The sequence below is a fragment of the Anabrus simplex genome, chromosome 2, assembly GCF_040414725.1.
Source record: "Anabrus simplex isolate iqAnaSimp1 chromosome 2, ASM4041472v1, whole genome shotgun sequence".
NCBI lineage: Eukaryota > Metazoa > Arthropoda > Insecta > Orthoptera > Tettigoniidae > Anabrus > Anabrus simplex.
Window position 1 is genome coordinate 288,662,796 of NC_090266.1, and position 18,740 is coordinate 288,681,535.

General features: G+C 36.2%; 1 protein-coding gene across 2 annotated transcripts in view; it reads right to left on the bottom strand.

The window, feature by feature from the left end:
• Positions 1–18,740, bottom strand: part of MAPk-Ak2 (MAP kinase-activated protein kinase 2) — a 240,422-nt gene that overhangs the window by 66,151 nt on the left and 155,531 nt on the right. For both annotated transcript variants that reach the window (XM_067140598.2, XM_068226149.1), the window contains one exon: positions 18,128–18,235. In XM_067140598.2, coding sequence (XP_066996699.1) covers positions 18,128–18,235 — 108 coding nt within the window. The remainder of the gene's footprint in view (positions 1–18,127; positions 18,236–18,740) is intronic.

Here is an 18,740-nt window from a genome sequence, read left to right on the forward strand (position 1 = left end):
GTAAGATTTACGTTAGTTATAAACATGTTCATGAAGTAACTAAAAATCCAATATATTGATAAAAACATATGTAGTTCTTTGTTGAATAGGACTTGTTTGATTCTACTATAGTAAGAGAAGGTGGCTTGAAGCCGTAGTCGTTAATAGATGTCTAATACATAGTGGAAGGCATAAAATATCAGTTCTATGAGAATATACATTACATTCAAATGATACTAAAAACTAGTGGATTCAAAGGTAGTACATATAAAATGTTCAATGAAATAACTATAGATCTAATAAAATGATAAACACATATGTAGTTCTTTGTTAATTAGGACGTTGTAAGATTGTACGGCTTAAAGCCGTAGTCATTAATAGATGTCTAATACATAGTGGAAGGCATATGAAATCAGTTCAATGAGAATATATAATACAAACAATTCATACATAAAAACTGGTAGATTCATAAGAGGTACATTTAAAAATGAAGGCGTCATGTGACTATAAAAGACAGTTGATGGCTTTAAGCCGTAGTCAAAGTTTGAAATGTAGGTCAAATAACTGCTAAATATATGGTAAAAAGATATAAGTCAAAATATACAGCTTAGTATACAGATAAAGAAACACGTTTATTCAACCAAGGCTTAAAACATAATTGGCCCAACCCACATAAAGCAGAAGATATAATCACTACAATAGCCGAAGCTGAAACAAACATAAACAAACAAATTCCAACAGACAAACAAAACGACATAAAATATGAAATTAAAAAGAAATTACCTGCCCTTGTAAAAGAAATTTTTAACAAAAATAACCCGTCCTCACTAAAACAGATCCAAGAATTAAGAAAAAAAGTGGACACTAATAACATAATAATAACTAAAGCCGACAAAGGCAATACTGTAGTCTTAATGAAAAAACAAGATTACATTCATAAAACAGAGGAGTTCTTCTCTAATGAGACCTACACAATAATCTCAAAGGATCCCACTACAAAAACTCAACGTAATCTAAAAACACTTTTAAAAAACTCTTCATTTTTATTTAATGAACATGAATACCAAAGTCTCATTAATATGAACCCCAAACTACCCACCGTCAGATCACTACCGAAGGTACATAAAAAGGACGTTCCCATTCGACCAATCATAAACAGCCAAAATAGCCCGACATATAAAACCTCACAATTCCTCCAGAAATTTCTCAAAAAACATTTCAAATTCCATAACAAACACCCCAAAAATTCAATAGAACTATGTGAAACTCTAAAAAAATTTAACTTAAAACCTAATCACACATTGTGCTCTTTCGACGTTATTAACAAGTATTCAAACATTCCCGCTAAAAAAACTATAGAAATAATAAAAAACAATCTTTCCAAACATAGCAATTTAAGCAAAATAGAAATAGAAGAATTCTTAAAAGTACTAAACTTCGTCTTACAAAACAACTTTTTCCACTTTCAACAATAAAATATACAAACAGGAAGGCCTGGCCATGGGAGACCCTTTATCCGGAATACTTGCTGAAATTTATATGGAAAACCTCGAAAACAGCAAAATAATAAATAACATCAATGGATTAAATCTCTGGCTACGCTATGTTGATGACACGCTAGTAATAATTGACAAAAACCTCAACAATAGTGAAAACATATTAACTTATTTAAATAATCTGGATAACAATATTAAATTCACTAAAGAGGATGAGAACCACAAATCAATTAATTTTCTTGACATCACAATAACAAGAACTTCCAATAAGTTTGATTTCCAAATTTACAGAAAACCCTCATTCACACCTATAACTATTAAACAAAGTTCCCTTCATCCACAATCACACAAACAGTCCTCATTTTATAGTATGGTGTACAGAGCTCTAAAAATTCCCCTTTCAGCGACCAATTTTAAAAAAGAAATAAATACAATAAAAGAAATAGCCACTTTCAATGGATATAATCCCTCTATCATAGACAAACTAATCAATAAAGTTAAATTGAAACTATCCACAAACCTCTCCCCAATAAAAAATGAAAAATCAAAGTTCGCAACCTTTACATACACCAACCCAATCATACACCAAGTAACCAACACCTTAAAAAATCAAGAGATCAAAATAGCTTTCAAAACTCAAAATTCAAACCAAAAAATGTTCTTCAACCATAATACAATAAATTCAGAAAATAATAAATACTCAGGCTCCGGTATCTATAGATTAAAATGTAATGAGTGCCTCAGCTCATACATCGGACAAACAGGCAGAAGCTTCATAACTAGGTACACAGAACATTTCAATGCTCAGAAACATAATAAACACTCAGCAATGAGCAATCACATGAAAGAAACGGGGCACAACTTTACCACAATTGAACAGGACCTTCAAATTTTAAAAACAGTAAAAAAAGGTAGACTTATGACCGAATTCGAAAATTTATACATATTTTTGGACCAAAAATTCAATGCTAATAAGAATTTAAATGATCCAATAGACAATAGAAGCCCTTTATATGACCAAATAGTAACATTATTCAATAATGTAAACCTTCAGGACAAAAAGTTTTTTAATATTTTCAAAACAGTATCAACAAACACCCCTACGTCAACAAATACATCATACCCCCCTCCCCCTCCCATCTTACGTAATTCCCCTCCACGCACCATTCATAAACCTATAAATGATACACGTCCCTCCGCTTCCCCTACCATTCACAACTCCCTCCCGTTCACGAATCACAAACCTACAACTCCGCCCCCTCCTACCCACCCCCCTCTAGCCAGACGACATACGTACAACACAAGGAGTAAAAACCGTTAGTGACCATTAGTATCCTAATAGCGCCTCACACAGCTTGTTAAATGGGCCTACAACGCCATAGGTAAGCACCAACATTTTCTCACTAACAACACTTAAACAAAACCTTCCCATGTTTTCTTTCATTTTCGTCAAAATTAACTACAGTTTTTTCTTCATTTCAGAACCTTTCTATAACAACAATAATTAAACAGCTTCATCAAACTTCCATAATACTCTTCAATAGTATAAATTATTTACAATCAACGTTTTATAAAATATATTGTCATCGAAGAAGAACACAACAGCTCTCCAACCTTCACGTCAAAAAAACCATACCAACGTTGAGAATTTCCACCCATCATCATCTCTGCAACTTTCTTTTTACAAATTAGGCCAACTATAAACATCTGGTGAACTTCTTGTCAACGCAATCTTGCCGAATAAATCTAAAATAACCTACGAAATGTTGACCAATAAATATCACGGACATACGCATGCCAACGTCAAGTAACTTTTGTCAAGCAATTGGAATGTTTTTCCTTCATATTTTTTTTTTACTAAGCTGTATATTTTGACTTATATCTTTTTACCATATATTTAGCAGTTATTTGACCTACATTTCAAACTTTGACTACGGCTTAAAGCCATCAACTGTCTTTTATAGTCACATGACGCCTTCATTTTTAAATGTACCTCTTATGAATCTACCAGTTTTTATGTATGAATTGTTTGTATTATATATTCTCATTGAACTGATTTCATATGCCTTCCACTATGTATTAGACATCTATTAATGACTACGGCTTTAAGCCGTACAATCTTACAACGTCCTAATTAACAAAGAACTACATATGTGTTTATCATTTTATTAGATCTATAGTTATTTCATTGAACATTTTATATGTACTACCTTTGAATCCACTAGTTTTTAGTATCATTTGAATGTAATGTATATTCTCATAGAACTGATATTTTATGCCTTCCACTATGTATTAGACATCTATTAACGACTACGGCTTCAAGCCACCTTCTCTTACTATAGTAGAATCAAACAAGTCCTATTCAACAAAAAACTACATATGTTTTTATCAATATATTGGATTTTTAGTTACTTCATGAACATGTTTATAACTAACGTAAATCTTACCTCTCTTATAATCATCAAACACATTTTTGAATATCTTTAACCAGATGCCTGGTAAAATAATAAGGTTTTTGATAATGACTGAAGATGCCTCACAGTGAGAGGCGAAACATATCTCATCTGAATAATGTTTTAAAGTAAATGCCAACTTCTTGTAATGTATTGAATAGGTGGAAATAAACAAAAGATATTATCCTATATACAGTTTTTTAAAGGCCAATACATATCGAAAACTAAAGAATGTTTTCAAGACAACACTTTCCTCATCAAACGTAAAGATCCAACTAATAACACACAAAGAAACTTCAAAGCCTTATTAAAAAATACACGCTTTCTTTTAACTGAAGTAGAATCCTCAAAACTTATAGTAATGAATCCTCAAATACCAACTGCTAAAGCTTATCCCAAAATACATAAAGAACACATACCAATGAGACCTATTATCAACTACAGAGCAAGCCCAACCTATAAACTCTCACAATGTATCCAAAAATTCCTTGAAAAGCACTACGTATTCTTAGCTAATAAAACAATACGGAATTCAATAGATTTTTGTAATAGAACGAAAGGATTAAAGATTGAACAATACCACATTCTCGCATCATTTAACATAATTCCCACAAAACGAACAACAGAAATCATTGAATCCAATCTAAAAAGTCACAGCACTCTAAGCACTTTAGAAATAGAAGAGTTCATTAAATTACTTGATTTTGCCATTAGTAACAACTACTTTAAATTCCATGATACTATTTACCAGCAGCAAGGCTTACCGATGGGATCTCCCGCCTCTGGTATACTTGCCGAAATTTACATAGACCATTTAGAGCACACATCAATTAGTAAAATAGACAATATATTTTTTTGGTGTAGATTTGATGATGACATTTTTGTCATCATCAACAATAGGCAGGGGTAGAAAAAAATAGAAATAATTCAGTAGCCAGCCACTTTTTATCATGAGCCAGCACATTTTTTCCAAATATACATTATGAAGAACACAGGTTAGACTAGGATAAAGCTACATATTGTTTTTGAAATGTGACCTTAAGTAGTATAGTCTATCAGTTCATATAAGAATGGAAATTTATATTTTAGGAGATACTAACCCAAATAATCACCAGTCACCTTCAAGGCCAGCTTCTTTAAAATTACACTGCATGTGCCTGTTTGTTTCGCACCAAAACACCAACGATCAATACATTCTTCTCGGCAAGCTTGGTTAGCAGTTTGTGTTTAATAATATTCATCGTGCTGAACCCTCACTCACATGATGAGTCGATACAGGAATTGTTGCCACTGTATACTAAGGAGCTTTCCTAAAATCGGAAATCGACCTTTCACAGTCCGCAATTTTTCAAGTAGATCAATAGCTGGCCAAACACGGACAGATTTTTTCGCAGGCCTCGCCTTTGGGGCCAGATCTGACAGACCGCCTGCCAGGCATGACCATGGTTTAATAAATAATGTTTCTTTCATTTAATGAGTGTATTGATCAAGGCGGATTTAAATAAACTATTATAAATAGTTATATTGTACATTTAGACCAGTCAATACGGACCAAACACAATATTAACCTATCATGGTTAAGTTTATTACAAGAATTATTTGCGAATGGATCACAGCGATTATGATATGCTGTTAGGTAAGCATGTACCGGGCGAGTTGGCTGTGCGGTCAGTGACACGCGGCTGTGAGCATGCATCCGGGAGATAGTGGGTTCGAATCCCACTGTCGGCAGCCCTGAATATGTTTTTTCGTGGTTTCCCATTTTCACACCAGGCAAATGCTGGGGTTGTACCTTAATTAAGGCCATGGCCACTTCCTTCAAACTCCTACACCTTTCCTATCCTATCGTCGCCATAAGACCTATGTGTGTCGGTGCGACATAAAGCAACTAGAGAGAGAAAAAAAAAAAAAAAAAAGCATGAATGGATTTTTCTCATTATTACGTTAAATGATTGATCCTTCTCAGTCTTATCCTTGGCTTTGACAATATGAAAGTGACTGAGGTACGAGCGATGCTAGTAATACCATTCCTTATGCAGCCAGTCCCTGTTATGAATGGCATGAAAATATCACCCACTGCTGGTGGCTTCAAGTGGCCTATGCAGTGGCCTCCACGGTATGCACAAGCCTTGCGTGTTGGTAGGTGTGCTAAGGACCAACTGATGAGCTCAACTTAGCACATGAGGGCGAAACGCAGGCAACCAAGAATGAGTTAGCTGGAAAATTTATAATGCCCAATAACGGATCATTATATTGGTATTATAAATTTACTCATTCAGGACAAATATTTCATGTTCCCTATGGGAATCAACATCTATATCATGCCCCATTTGGACGTGACCAAATATTTGTTATCATATGGCATTCCCCAGACAATGTAATCTTAATCATAGCTTCATGATGTATACGTGAATGTATTGTTCAGCTGAAGATGACCCTATGTACGGGGTCGAAACCGGTACTGTAGCATAATAAGTGCAATAAATAAGTATTGATAGGTGGAAATCCTTTCCTATTTCTAATCGTGTAGTTCGTCAATACGGATATGAAGATCATAGATTACTTGTATCGACCTCTTCAGACCAATAGTTAAAGGGCAATACGGCTTACAATATATTTTTGTCTCGATAGTCGATTTTCGAAATTGGTCAATTATATCCTATGAGGAAAGCAACAGGAAAATCCTGTAGTCGTATAATTCGAGAGAAGCATGTCCCTAAATTAGGTACTCCTCAGAGAATACTGTCAGACAGTGGACCACAATTCACATCGAAGAAGTGGAAAGCCGTAATTAGTGAATTAGGTATTACTCAGGTCCATTCATCCATAAGAAATCTTCAGGGTAACATGTGTGAACGGGTGATGAAAGAACATGCACGCATGTTCAGATCACTAGTGAACGAGAAGCATTCCGCTTGGGTAGCGCAAATATCCCCTGTTGAGACATGGATCAATGCTGTACAGCACGAGAGTACTAGATTGACACCGTTGCAAGTTCTTTTTGGTACTAAGCCACAAAATGAATTGGTGAGAGTATTGGGTATTACCGAGGAGCCACAGCGTATTGATGAATTTTATATAAGAGTGGCCAGAGAAAATCTAGTAAAATCAGGCAACCTTCGAAAGAAGCAGCAAAAACGTAAGGTATTGGATGAATTTGAGGTAGGTGACCTTGTTCTTTTAAGAGTTCCCATGTTGTCTAACAGTGAAGATAAAGTCACAAAAAAAAAAATTCTTTTTATATCAAGGACCGTATTATATACATAAGAAACCAGGACCTTGTGCTTATGAATTAGCTGACGGCGATAGCATTTTACTGGCATCGTACAACATTAGGAGTTTACGTAAATATATTATGAGTCCGTTGTATTTTCCATAAAGATGGGATATGGGTCAGTAGGCCAGGCCACTCTTATCTCTTATATAATGTACCTGTCGCAGGGAGTCCGGTGCCATGGAGTTTCCCAAGTTTTGTTTTGCCATCTAGACGGGGTGTGTGTATACGATACACATGAGTTCATTACCAAGGTTACGTCTGTTCCCTTTATGTAATGCCATATATGGGTAATATAGAATTGATTTACTATAACGAGGATCATTAATATTGCAGATTAAGATTTGTAGATTCCCCGTAGACTATACGAAATCATCCTAAAGACTTGCAATAATTTTACCCTAGGCTAAAACCACGTGAATGTGTTAGCGTGTGTCAAGTGATAAGTCATAGAGCAAGAACGTATAAAACACTTGAAAGAGTAATACGACATATTTTGTTTGTGTAAATTTTGTACAGATGTAAATTGAATTGTCAAAGTGTTGCATACACTGGATTCATGAAATCAGCAAGAGATGATGAACATTTGAAGAGAGACATCAGAAACTCGCTAAGTTATAATATTGTGTTTTCTTTAAAGGAAATTTTGAAGTGTTAAATATTATCTGTTGTAATTAAGTTGTATGTGGAATCATCAAGATGACAAACAGTTGGTCGTAGAAGAGACCAAGATGTAATTTTGTAAAATACTGTTATGTTGTATAATGAGTGAATGTAGAGCTGCTTTAAAAACAAGTGAAACGTAAGTGGCAGAGTGTAGGTGGGAGCCCTCAACGGAAGTGCCACTTGTTTCGGGCTCAGAAGGGCGAATGTGATGTTTGGAACATCACAGCATGTACTAAATTATTGATCTGTGTAATTAATTGAAAAGTTAATCACTGGTAGGTCATTTTTAAATTATTATGTATATAGGGTTTTAATCATCCATTTCACATCATCATTTCGTTTCTTTGTATCGCAGCTATAACGCATTCTGAACGAACGACTTACTGAATAAAGTATTTCAACATCATTCGTATTAATAACTTGCAATAAATTTTCCAATAGCCGAAGTCAGGTGACCGGAATCAGCAGGCTAATTTCAGTCCATTACCAGGAAATGTACGTCATCAAGCTTACGAGAGACCTTACCCTCTCCACACTCTGAAGAGACAGTTAAAACCTTGTTAACGCCTACTTTTCAAAGTTTGCTACCTGACGCTTTGTTTCTGTGGGAAAGTTCAACCTATGTGAATGGACGTAATGAAGCAAGCAACATGATGGATTCACAGCAATACATAGGAGAAGGGATAGTACATCAGATCTTACTGGACCATGTGATATAGTTGATGGAGGGAGACTTTGGAACCGATATACTTCGACGACAAGAGCCGGAGAGGCTCTTGCTTGGAAGGACACTCTTACTTACAACTTGCTTGGAGGACTCTCACTCTTACTTACAACTACTTAGAAGGACGATTCTAAACTATCATCGGAGGAGGGCTGTACGTCTTGACATCGGAGAAGATCTTAGCTTAGTTCACTTTGCATCTGAGTAGTTTACTACTCAAAATTTACTCTCATTGAGACCTGTTATCTCAATGACGAGAGTTAAAGTCAACGGGAGACCGGTTTTGACTGGTATAGGGCAGGAGAGATTTTGTTATGAATTTAGTTACGCTACTGTTCTGTAATACGGAATACACGTGTATTCTCTCCATGAACGTACCCCATAGTGTTTTTGTTATTAAAATTAGGACTCATTACGACTTTATGTAAGGAGTACATTAGGAAGTGTTAAAGGCAGGAAAGTCGTAGTACAGCTAGTGTACAGGATGTCCGGGAAGTCCCCGTAGCCCTAGTTTCATACGTTTCATATTATAGTGGAGTACTTACATATAAAAACTTTGAATACAGGGAATCTGTATGTGCACCATCACGCCTTACACAGAATTCTATCTGTCTCCAAGTCCTCATTGACATCTTGCGGAGCATCTCAGGAGTTATGGAATGAAAGGCTTCCTCCACACTTTTGCGTAATTCTTCATTAGTCGTGTACTGACGTTGAGCCACATGGGACCTGATTATTCCCCATAATGAGTTGTCTGGCGTGGTAAGCTCTGGGCTTCGTGGTGGCCATTACAACGGGGCTGGAAATGTTGATAAGCCACGGCCAATCCAGAGGCCTTGAAATTGTTCATCAAGGAACTCGCGTACCTGAATAGCAAAATGTGCTGGAGTTCCATCCTGCTGTAACCACATGACCCATGATTCCCTTGTCTTGAACCTGAGGTATTAACCAAGATTGTAACATATACAAATAAGATTTTCCATTCACATACCCATCAAGAAAATACGGTCCGCACAAGTGACGTGATGATATTCCGGCCCATACCATAACATGAGTGGGATTCCTTTCCAACTCTTGCACATAATGAGGATTTTCCTTAGACCAGAAAACCACATTCCTCCTATGTGAACTGCAATATATCGCACATTCGACAGAAAATAACACTCTTGGCGAGACACGGCATTTGGGAATTGTTCGAACAAAGCATGGCAGGCTGCAACTCGTTGCTCCATGTCATTGTCAGATAATTCATTCACATGCATCGGCCTAAATCCTTTCATTTTCAAATCTCTTTTAATGTGGTCATGCATTGTTGACTGTGGTACTTTAAGTTCAGCTGCTCTTTTGTGAATGGATTTCAATGGAGACTGCTCAATTGATTGAGTGACGGTGGCACACGTTTCTTCCCGCGTCTTCTTACGTCCACTACGCGGCCTGTCTTTGACACTGCCTGAAGCAAATGCACGTTCTTCCCAATCAAGCAGAGTAGCTTTACGAGGTGGGGATTTGCCAAAGCACTCATTATCACTGTCATTGTTTGCCCCGTATGTGTTCGTTCGTGCACCCAAACACACGCCACTAATCGCTCCTCAACAGTGTAGCTGTGTCCGCTCACGTCCGCCAAGACTTAACAACTGAAATGAGACTGACAAACAACACTAGCAGCAGGGATACCATTACCAATAAAACAATTATTGAATTCAGCAATTATACAAACTGAATTGTCCATGCCATAATATAACAAAATAATAATATGAAACGTATGAAACTAGGGGTACAGGGACTTCTCAGACACCCTGTACTATGCACAAAGCAGCAGTAGGACTGGAATCCACAACAAGAGATGACGCCGCCTGTACGAGAGGTCCATGAAACATCGGTTGCTACATAGATTGTATCCAGATAACAGAGTCTACAAATGGTGAGCTAATGGCATAAATTACTCCAAGTCTCCACATAACAGTTCATTTCACAGAGTTTATTTCATTCAATTTTTCTTTTGCTTCTGTAAGTTCAGATTCCGTTAATATGCCGTTATGTCACATTTTTCATCCTAATAAATGGCTGTTTTAATTAGTATTTTTTGAAATTATTATTAATGATCCTTAACTTCCAAGTTAGTGTACTTAATGGTTAGTGTTCCGTCACCACACCCCTGGGAGTTTTTATTATTATTATTATTAATTATCAACTATAGTTTTCAAGCCATAAGCTTGAAGGCTGGCGCCCATGGGATATTGTTTTTAGAGAAATATTGAGATATTATTTATTTATATTAAAATTAAGGTGACCCGCCACATCACAATTTTGTCACACATCTGTGGGCAACAGTGGGTACGTCACAGTGTATACATCAATATTGATGATTTCATGGTACAAAAGTTTGAAACTGCCGGGCTGAGTGGCTCAGACGGTTAAGGCGTTGATCTTCTAACCCCAACTTGGCAGGTTCGATCCTCGCTCAGTCCAGTGGTATTTGAAGGTGCTCAAATACGACAGCCCCGTGTCAGTAGATTTACTGGCACGTAAAAGAACTCCTGCAGGACTAAATTCCGGCACCTCGGCGTCTCCAAAGACCTTAAAAAGTAGTTAGTGGGACGTAAAACAAATAACATTATTATTATTATTAAAGTTTGAAACTGTGAAGTTGATTATTGCAGCCACACCTCTTTGCTCCAGGACTTCAGACATGTCAGTACGTTGACGTTCAGAACTAACAGCTGCCTTTCTCCTAGTAACAATATTCCCAGCATCACTGAACACTCTCTCACAAAGAACTGAAGTACCTGGAATACAAAGCAATTTTTCACTATGAGTACGAGATGTGGAAGCTGGACTGAATGTATTTTCCACCATTGCAGAAGGTCTGCGATGTCACCTTCTAGTTTCACGAACAACTCGCAGACTGCAGTCTCCACCATAAGTGGTGTCAAACTAGAAACCGAAATGGCATGACCAGAATCCTGTTCATTTCGACAGTTTCCAACTTCAATTTCCTCTTCTTCCTGCATGGTTTTACTGGAACATTTACTCCATCCACGTCTCTCTCCGAAATCCTTTTCCATGGGGATTCCTTGTCCTTTTTTGCAATACATCTAAGATATTTAAATCTAGGATCAAGGGCAGTAGCTTCCTGATATCTCTTCATATTACACCAATCATCTATCCTAGCCTTTAAATCTTCTACAAGAATCCTTTTAAATCCAGCTATGTACCCAGGATCAACATCAGAGCAACATAAAGATAATTTCACATGTGTTACCGCAGGCAATATAACATTACCTGTCACATATTTGCTACCACCAAGGAGGTCTGATATTTCTAAGCATGGCTCAAGACACACTATCATGCTTTCTATCACCTCCCATTCAATTGTTGTTAGAAGAGTGGCTCGATAGGACGTGCATAATACAGCTTTTAGCTTTCTTAAGCCTCTTGAAGATGAAATATGTGCTATTTCATCAACTATCATCATCATCATCATCATCATCATCATTTCCCTTTATGCAGTTGTAGCCGGAGAGAGGCAAATATGGTTCCTCTCCACTTTCTTTGGTCGAAAGACACACTATCATGCTTTCTATCACCTCCCATTCAATTGTTGTTAGAAGAGTGGCTCGATAGGACGTGCATAATACAGCTTTTAGCTTTCTTAAGCCTCTTGAAGACAGACAGACTCCTCCAACATTGTGTCCCAGTCCATGTTTCTTCCTATAATACTGCGTTGGATTGTGTCCTTCCATCTCAATCGTGGTCGTCCACAGCCTCTCCTTCCTTGCATTTGCATTTCCATCACCTTTTTTGGCATTCTTTCATCACTCATTCACTTTATGTGCCCAAACCATTTTAGTCGGCTCTTCTCTATTCTATATATATATATTTTTTTTTTCCCCACTCCAATTCCTTCTGGGATTTTCTCTTTCCTTATTTTGTTTCTTCTACTCTTCTGTATCATACTCCTCAAGAACTTCATTTCGGCTGTCTGCATTCGACTCTCATCCTTCTTTGTTATTGTCCAAGTTTCTGCTCCGTAAGTTGTTATGGGTACGTAACACATCTTGTACATAGTCTCCTTTGCTTCCATCGGCACATCTTTGCCCCATAACATGTATCTACTTCCAGCTTGGATCCTCTTGCTAATCTCATCATCCAGTCAAGCATTCTCCATTAATTCACACCCCAGGTATTTAAACGTTTCCACAACTTCTAGGGGCTTGTCTGCAAGGCTAATCTGACCTTTCCCTTCTTTCTCCCCTCTAGTCATAACAAGAGTTTGACTCTTTTCTACACTTATTTCCAATCCACATTCTTCGATTTTCCCATTCACCACAGCCAACTGTTCTTGAACCTTCCTGTCGTCTTCTCCCCAAATCACAATATCATCTGCAAATAACAACATGTTCATTTCTCTTCCTCCATATGCTGCTTTTGCTGTTCTCATGATGTCTTCTATTACTATTGTAAACAGGATTGGTGATAGAACACTTCCCTGTCTCAGCCCACTAGTTACAGTAGAAGTCCGCTACAGCGAGTACGACATATAACGAGAAATCCGCTATAACGACAATATTTTGCTGTCCTTTCAAAATTCTTATATTAAACTGTGTATTAATCTTCGGTTACAGCGAGAGTCCTATCACAGACGCATCAGTTATTACGAGTGATTAAGCGGGCACGATTTTTTCCATTACTGGTATTTATGCACCCAGCAATTATGTTGCATACAACCGATTACCTTAGGTATCGTTCCCTCGCTATTTCCACTAGCGAGTTCTCTCGTCAACATTTGAAGGCGATGTCGGAGTCGATTAGTAATACCCGTCGACTGCTGTTCCGTAGCGAAAATTCGAAATGAAAGAGGGCATATTTCATAATAAATGCGTAAAATAACGTGTCCGATAACAGTTGTTAATTACATAAAATCAGCTTCATGGTCCGTATCGCACTACAATAGATTCACAATTAAGTATTTATTTTCCACCTAGTCGATACAATGATTGCTTAAGGCAATTTTTAATGGTCAAAAGTGGTACATGTTTCGTATATTATCAACATCTTCAGCCACATAACACTGTTTAGATGAAAAATGTATAAAATTGACAAAGTAATGCTTTAGAGGAAGTGTCCTTAAAATTAACATAAGATTGACAAGATTAAAACAAACAAATAACTCAAGAGAAAATATATAAATTATTTCTACAATAGAAAGCAGTCGTCAAGGAAACACTTGTACAATATTCCATAGAGAAATTGTCCTAATAAATATTCTTTTCTTAATAATTCATGAAAAAAGATCAATTTATAAATTAAAAATAACATGATTGATAAAATAATTAATAAATTTTCGGAGAAGCAAAACTGAAAAATATATCAAGTTCACATATAATAATCCAAACATTCATGTAATAACAAATTTATTTAAGAGAAAAAATTTTAAAATTGCATTTTCCACCAATAACAACATGAAACATAGTATTTTCAACCATGATACAATAAATCTCTCGAAAAAAGATAAATTTTTTGATTCCGGAATATATAAACTCACATGCTTTGAATGTAAGAATACATACATAGGACAATCTGGCCGCAATTTTAAAGTTAGATATTTGGAACATGTGAATGCTGAAAAACATAGAAGATTCTCAGCAATGGGATCACACATGACTGCCACAGGTCATAAATTTACCAACATAGAACAAGACCTGACCATCATAAAAAAGTTAAAAAAGGGCAGCTTAATGAACACATATGAAGACCTATACATTCATCTAGACCAACTTGTAAAGAAAAATGATAACCTTAATGAGGCTGTAGAATATAAGAATCCATTATATTATCAAATTCTAGTATATTTGAAAATGCTTGAGAAGGATCACGAAAAAAGAATTGGAATTTCTCCTCCTACAGATAGCCCTACAACTTATTCCTCCTCAGTTGAAGCTATAGGTGACAGCAAGGAAGTTCTTGACACACCTATATCCCCCGCTCCTCCACCTCCTCAGGTGCAAGAGCAAGGAAGAACGCATCATCAATATTACACCCGGCGCAAAACTGTGAAAGAATGACAGGAGTTACTGTTCCAAAGGAAAGCAGGCTTAATAAGATTTGACAACTAGGAATTAGTTATATCTTCATCTACATTAATAATAAGAGCCGCACTGTGATATCAGGATTTCTTCATTTCGATAATTAGTTATAAATTGTATAATTTTTAATTTATAAATTGATCTTTTTTCATGAATTATTAAGAAAAGAATATTTATTAGGACAATTTCTCTATGGAATATTGTACAAGTGTTTCCTTGACGACTGCTTTCTATTGTAGAAATAATTTATATATTTTCTCTTGAGTTATTTATTTGTTTTAATCTTGTCAATCTTATGTTAATTTTAAGGACACTTCCTCTAAAGCATTACTTTGTCAATTTTATACATTTTTCATCTAAACAGTGTTATGTGGCTGAAGATGTTGATAATATACGAAACATGTACCACTTTTGACCATTAAAAATTGCCTTAAGCAATCATTGTATCGACTAGGTGGAAAATAAATACTTAATTGTGAATCAACAGTTGTTAACTCGTTAAAATTAAAGGCCGACTAAACGATCACTTAATTTGAATGCAAAATACTGTAATTAAGTAAGAATGGGATAGGCCAACACCTCGAGATATGGCAGAGTGCATAATTGATTTCAGAGATTAGTTTATATTTTCTCGCTTCTGGTTAAATTACGGAAAGGCAATTATCGTGTAAATTTATAGCGAGAAGATTATAATTTCTCTACTGGCGCTTGAAGCGTGTTTTCATAGTAAATATAGTATGGTTCAGTTAGGATAGGTGACACTGTTTTGAATAAGAAAACTGAAACGTTTGCCACAAAATGCAATCGATCATCTTCGGTATGGTATACAGTAGTTTTCTCGCTATGTGCATTTGCAAGCTCTCTCGTAGACATTCGAAGGCGATGTTGGAGTCGATTAATAATACCCGTCGACTGCTGTTCTCTAACGAAAATTCGAAATGAAATAGGATAACACGTTTTCACAATAAATGCGTAAATAACGTGGCTGATAGCAGTTGTCAACTTGTTAAAAATAAAGGCTGAAGTAAACGATCGCTTAATTTTAATGTTATATACTGAAATTAAGTAAGAATGTGATACACCTCAAGATATGGCAGAGTAAATTGCTGATTTCAGAGGATAGTTCATATTTTATCGCGTCTAGTTAAATTTCGGAAAGGCTATTCACATGGAAATTTCTCTACATGTGTTTGAAATATGTCTTCATGATACATATGCAGTTAGATTAGGTGACGCCGTTTGAAGAAGAAAACTGAAATGTTCACCATATAAGTCTCTGGAGTGATACCGTATTTCTCCTAATACGAAGCGGCGTTTTTTAAAATTTGTTTTTTTGTTTTTTTGTCAGAATCTAATGCGAAAAATCAAGGGTTGTCTTGCATTCGCGGCCTGATAGTAACAAATACCACTGGCAACTACCGCAGTAACCACGCTGCTGCTTTTCACCACCGCACGCGCACGCACACAAAAAACTCGTTGAAAATAAACGACTGCCTCTTTATTATACATTGCTAGCCGTGACAACCGGTTGTACAGTGCCTGTGCGTAACGTCACTGGATCATGGGAAATACCTACTGAAGAGAGAATTACGTTCTATTAGCCTGTACAAAAACGTTTCTCAAATCTGCAGAATGGGATCAAAATGTGCGAGCCTTCGAATTCTTAGAAAGGCCACGGCTACTCAGTGGCAGAGTTTTATAACACGTCTACCGTACCTGACACTTAGTAAACTTAAGTTTTATAGACAGCAGGAACATTTTCAAGATGGATAGTCGTATTGTAAAAATACGTGCAACAGGTATTGCCGGCAAATTATCAACGGGTTCTCGTCGATATTATGATGCCAATTTTAAGTTAATAGTTTTTAAACACTCGGAAATTGTGCAGCCGCAAGAAAATACGGTATAGGACTAACTAAAGCCATATTTGATGTTAGCGTGAAGACAAAGATAGCTGAAAAATGCGTACTGTACAAAAAATGCATTCAGTGGTCCGCAACAAGGACGCTTTAAAGATGTCGAAGATGGAATGTAAGGTATGTGCACAAAAAGCTCAAGGGCAGAATTGCCATAGCGCGGTGCAATAAACTCGTATAACGGTAGACGGTTATATCTGGATCGTCGTATTGTAAAAACGCATGGAAGAGGTATTGCCGGCAAATTTTCAACGGGTTCTCTTTAGTATTATGATGTCAATTTTAAATTAGTGGTTATTAAACCCGCGGAAATAAAGAATAATTAATTGTACAGCCGCAAAAAACGGCATAATGAAAGCCAACGTTCGGCGTCTAAAAAAGCGTACTATACAACAAAGGCATATGATTTTACAAAGCATTTTTTGAGCCTGATTTAAATTTTTTGAAGGAAAAAATGGGGTTTGTCTTGGATTTGGAGAAATACGGTACTATAATTTTTCAGAGTGAAATTAAATACACACTTCCACGAAAAATAACAAACAAGTAATCCATAGAGTGGATATCATCCGCAGAAATGCAAGTTTTGAGCAAACTGATAGCCGTTTCATACCGATTTTAATGTGTATGGTTTTTTTCCGAATTTCATACAAAAATCGGGTATAACGACAATCCGCTATAGCGAGTAAATTTTTCGCTGTTATGAATTCTCGCTACAACAGACTTCTACTGTATTTTGAACCAACTTGTCCTGACAACTTGTGTTTGCACGCAACTACAACATTCCTTGTACAATGCCATGATCATTTTTATTAATCCTTGTCCAATTCCTTTTTTGCACCAGACTATCCCAAACTTTAGTCCTGGGGACACTGTCATATGCCTTTTAAATGTCAATGAATGTCATCAGTATATAATTCCTGTACTCCCATTGCTTTTCCATTAATTGTTTCATAATGAAAATGGGCTCTATTGTTGACCTTCCACTTCTGAAACCAAACTGATTTTCCTGTATCTGATTCTCAACCCTCAACCCTGTGTGGTGGTACTAATTACAAGTAGTATCATGGTTCTAATTTGATCATCCCTTGGTCGCCCCTCTTAGTTGCCTCTTACACCAGGCAGGGGATACCATGGATGTACTCTTCATCTGCATCCCCCACCCACAGAGGGTAATTATTATGTATCTGACTAATCACATTTCTATAAAATGCTCTAGCAGTTAGCTTTCTTGTGGGCAAACAGTAATCACAATCACAACTTCCTCACTGTTTTTTTTTTCTTTTTTTTCTATTTTGCTTTACTTCGCACCGACACAGATAGGTCTTATGGCAACGATCTTCCTCACTGTTAATAGAGCAGCTGCTTGTGCTTCACACCTTATGACATGAGGCAGCAAAATATACATATTCATCACAAACGAGTCAGGTACTTTAGACTTTGCCATTAAAAACATTCATTAAGATATGTACAATTTCAAAAACAATGAAAAGAAAGGCAAAAATAAAATAAATTAATAAAATGATCAATACTTACCAGGTGTTGTATAAAGAAGATTTTCAGGTTTTAAATCTCTGTGAGCAATATTCATATTGTGTAGGTATTTCACTGCTAAACATATTTCACGCATTATTTCTGCAGCCTCTGCAAACACAAAAGGTGGAACAATCACAACGGGGAAACAAGAGGTTATTACACTATAGATGCAATTACTAAGAACACCTCGATATGAGAAGTCACTAAAATTCACATTTTTAATTTACACTTCTTTGAATACAGTAAGTCTTCCTGAAACCAAAAAATTCATAATATGTGTAACTTACATTTCTGCAACTAAAGTTCATAGTAAATGGCTACTGAAACATGGCAACAACATTAACATCTCCCTTCAGTTGTCAGCTAACATCACATTTCTAAAAATGGCATTTTTAATCTTTAGGTACATCACAGGAACCGTAAGAGCTAGAGAAATCAAACTCAGCACACTTCTTTAAGCACTTACATGCACCACAATCTGAAAAACGTACATTTTTCTCTAAAATATAAATAGTATGGCAATATTCCAAACACCTCCAAATTTTTAGGGGGAAAATAATAGCCTATTTAACATATTAAAATAATTTTTGCATACGTACGAATGTTACTAACT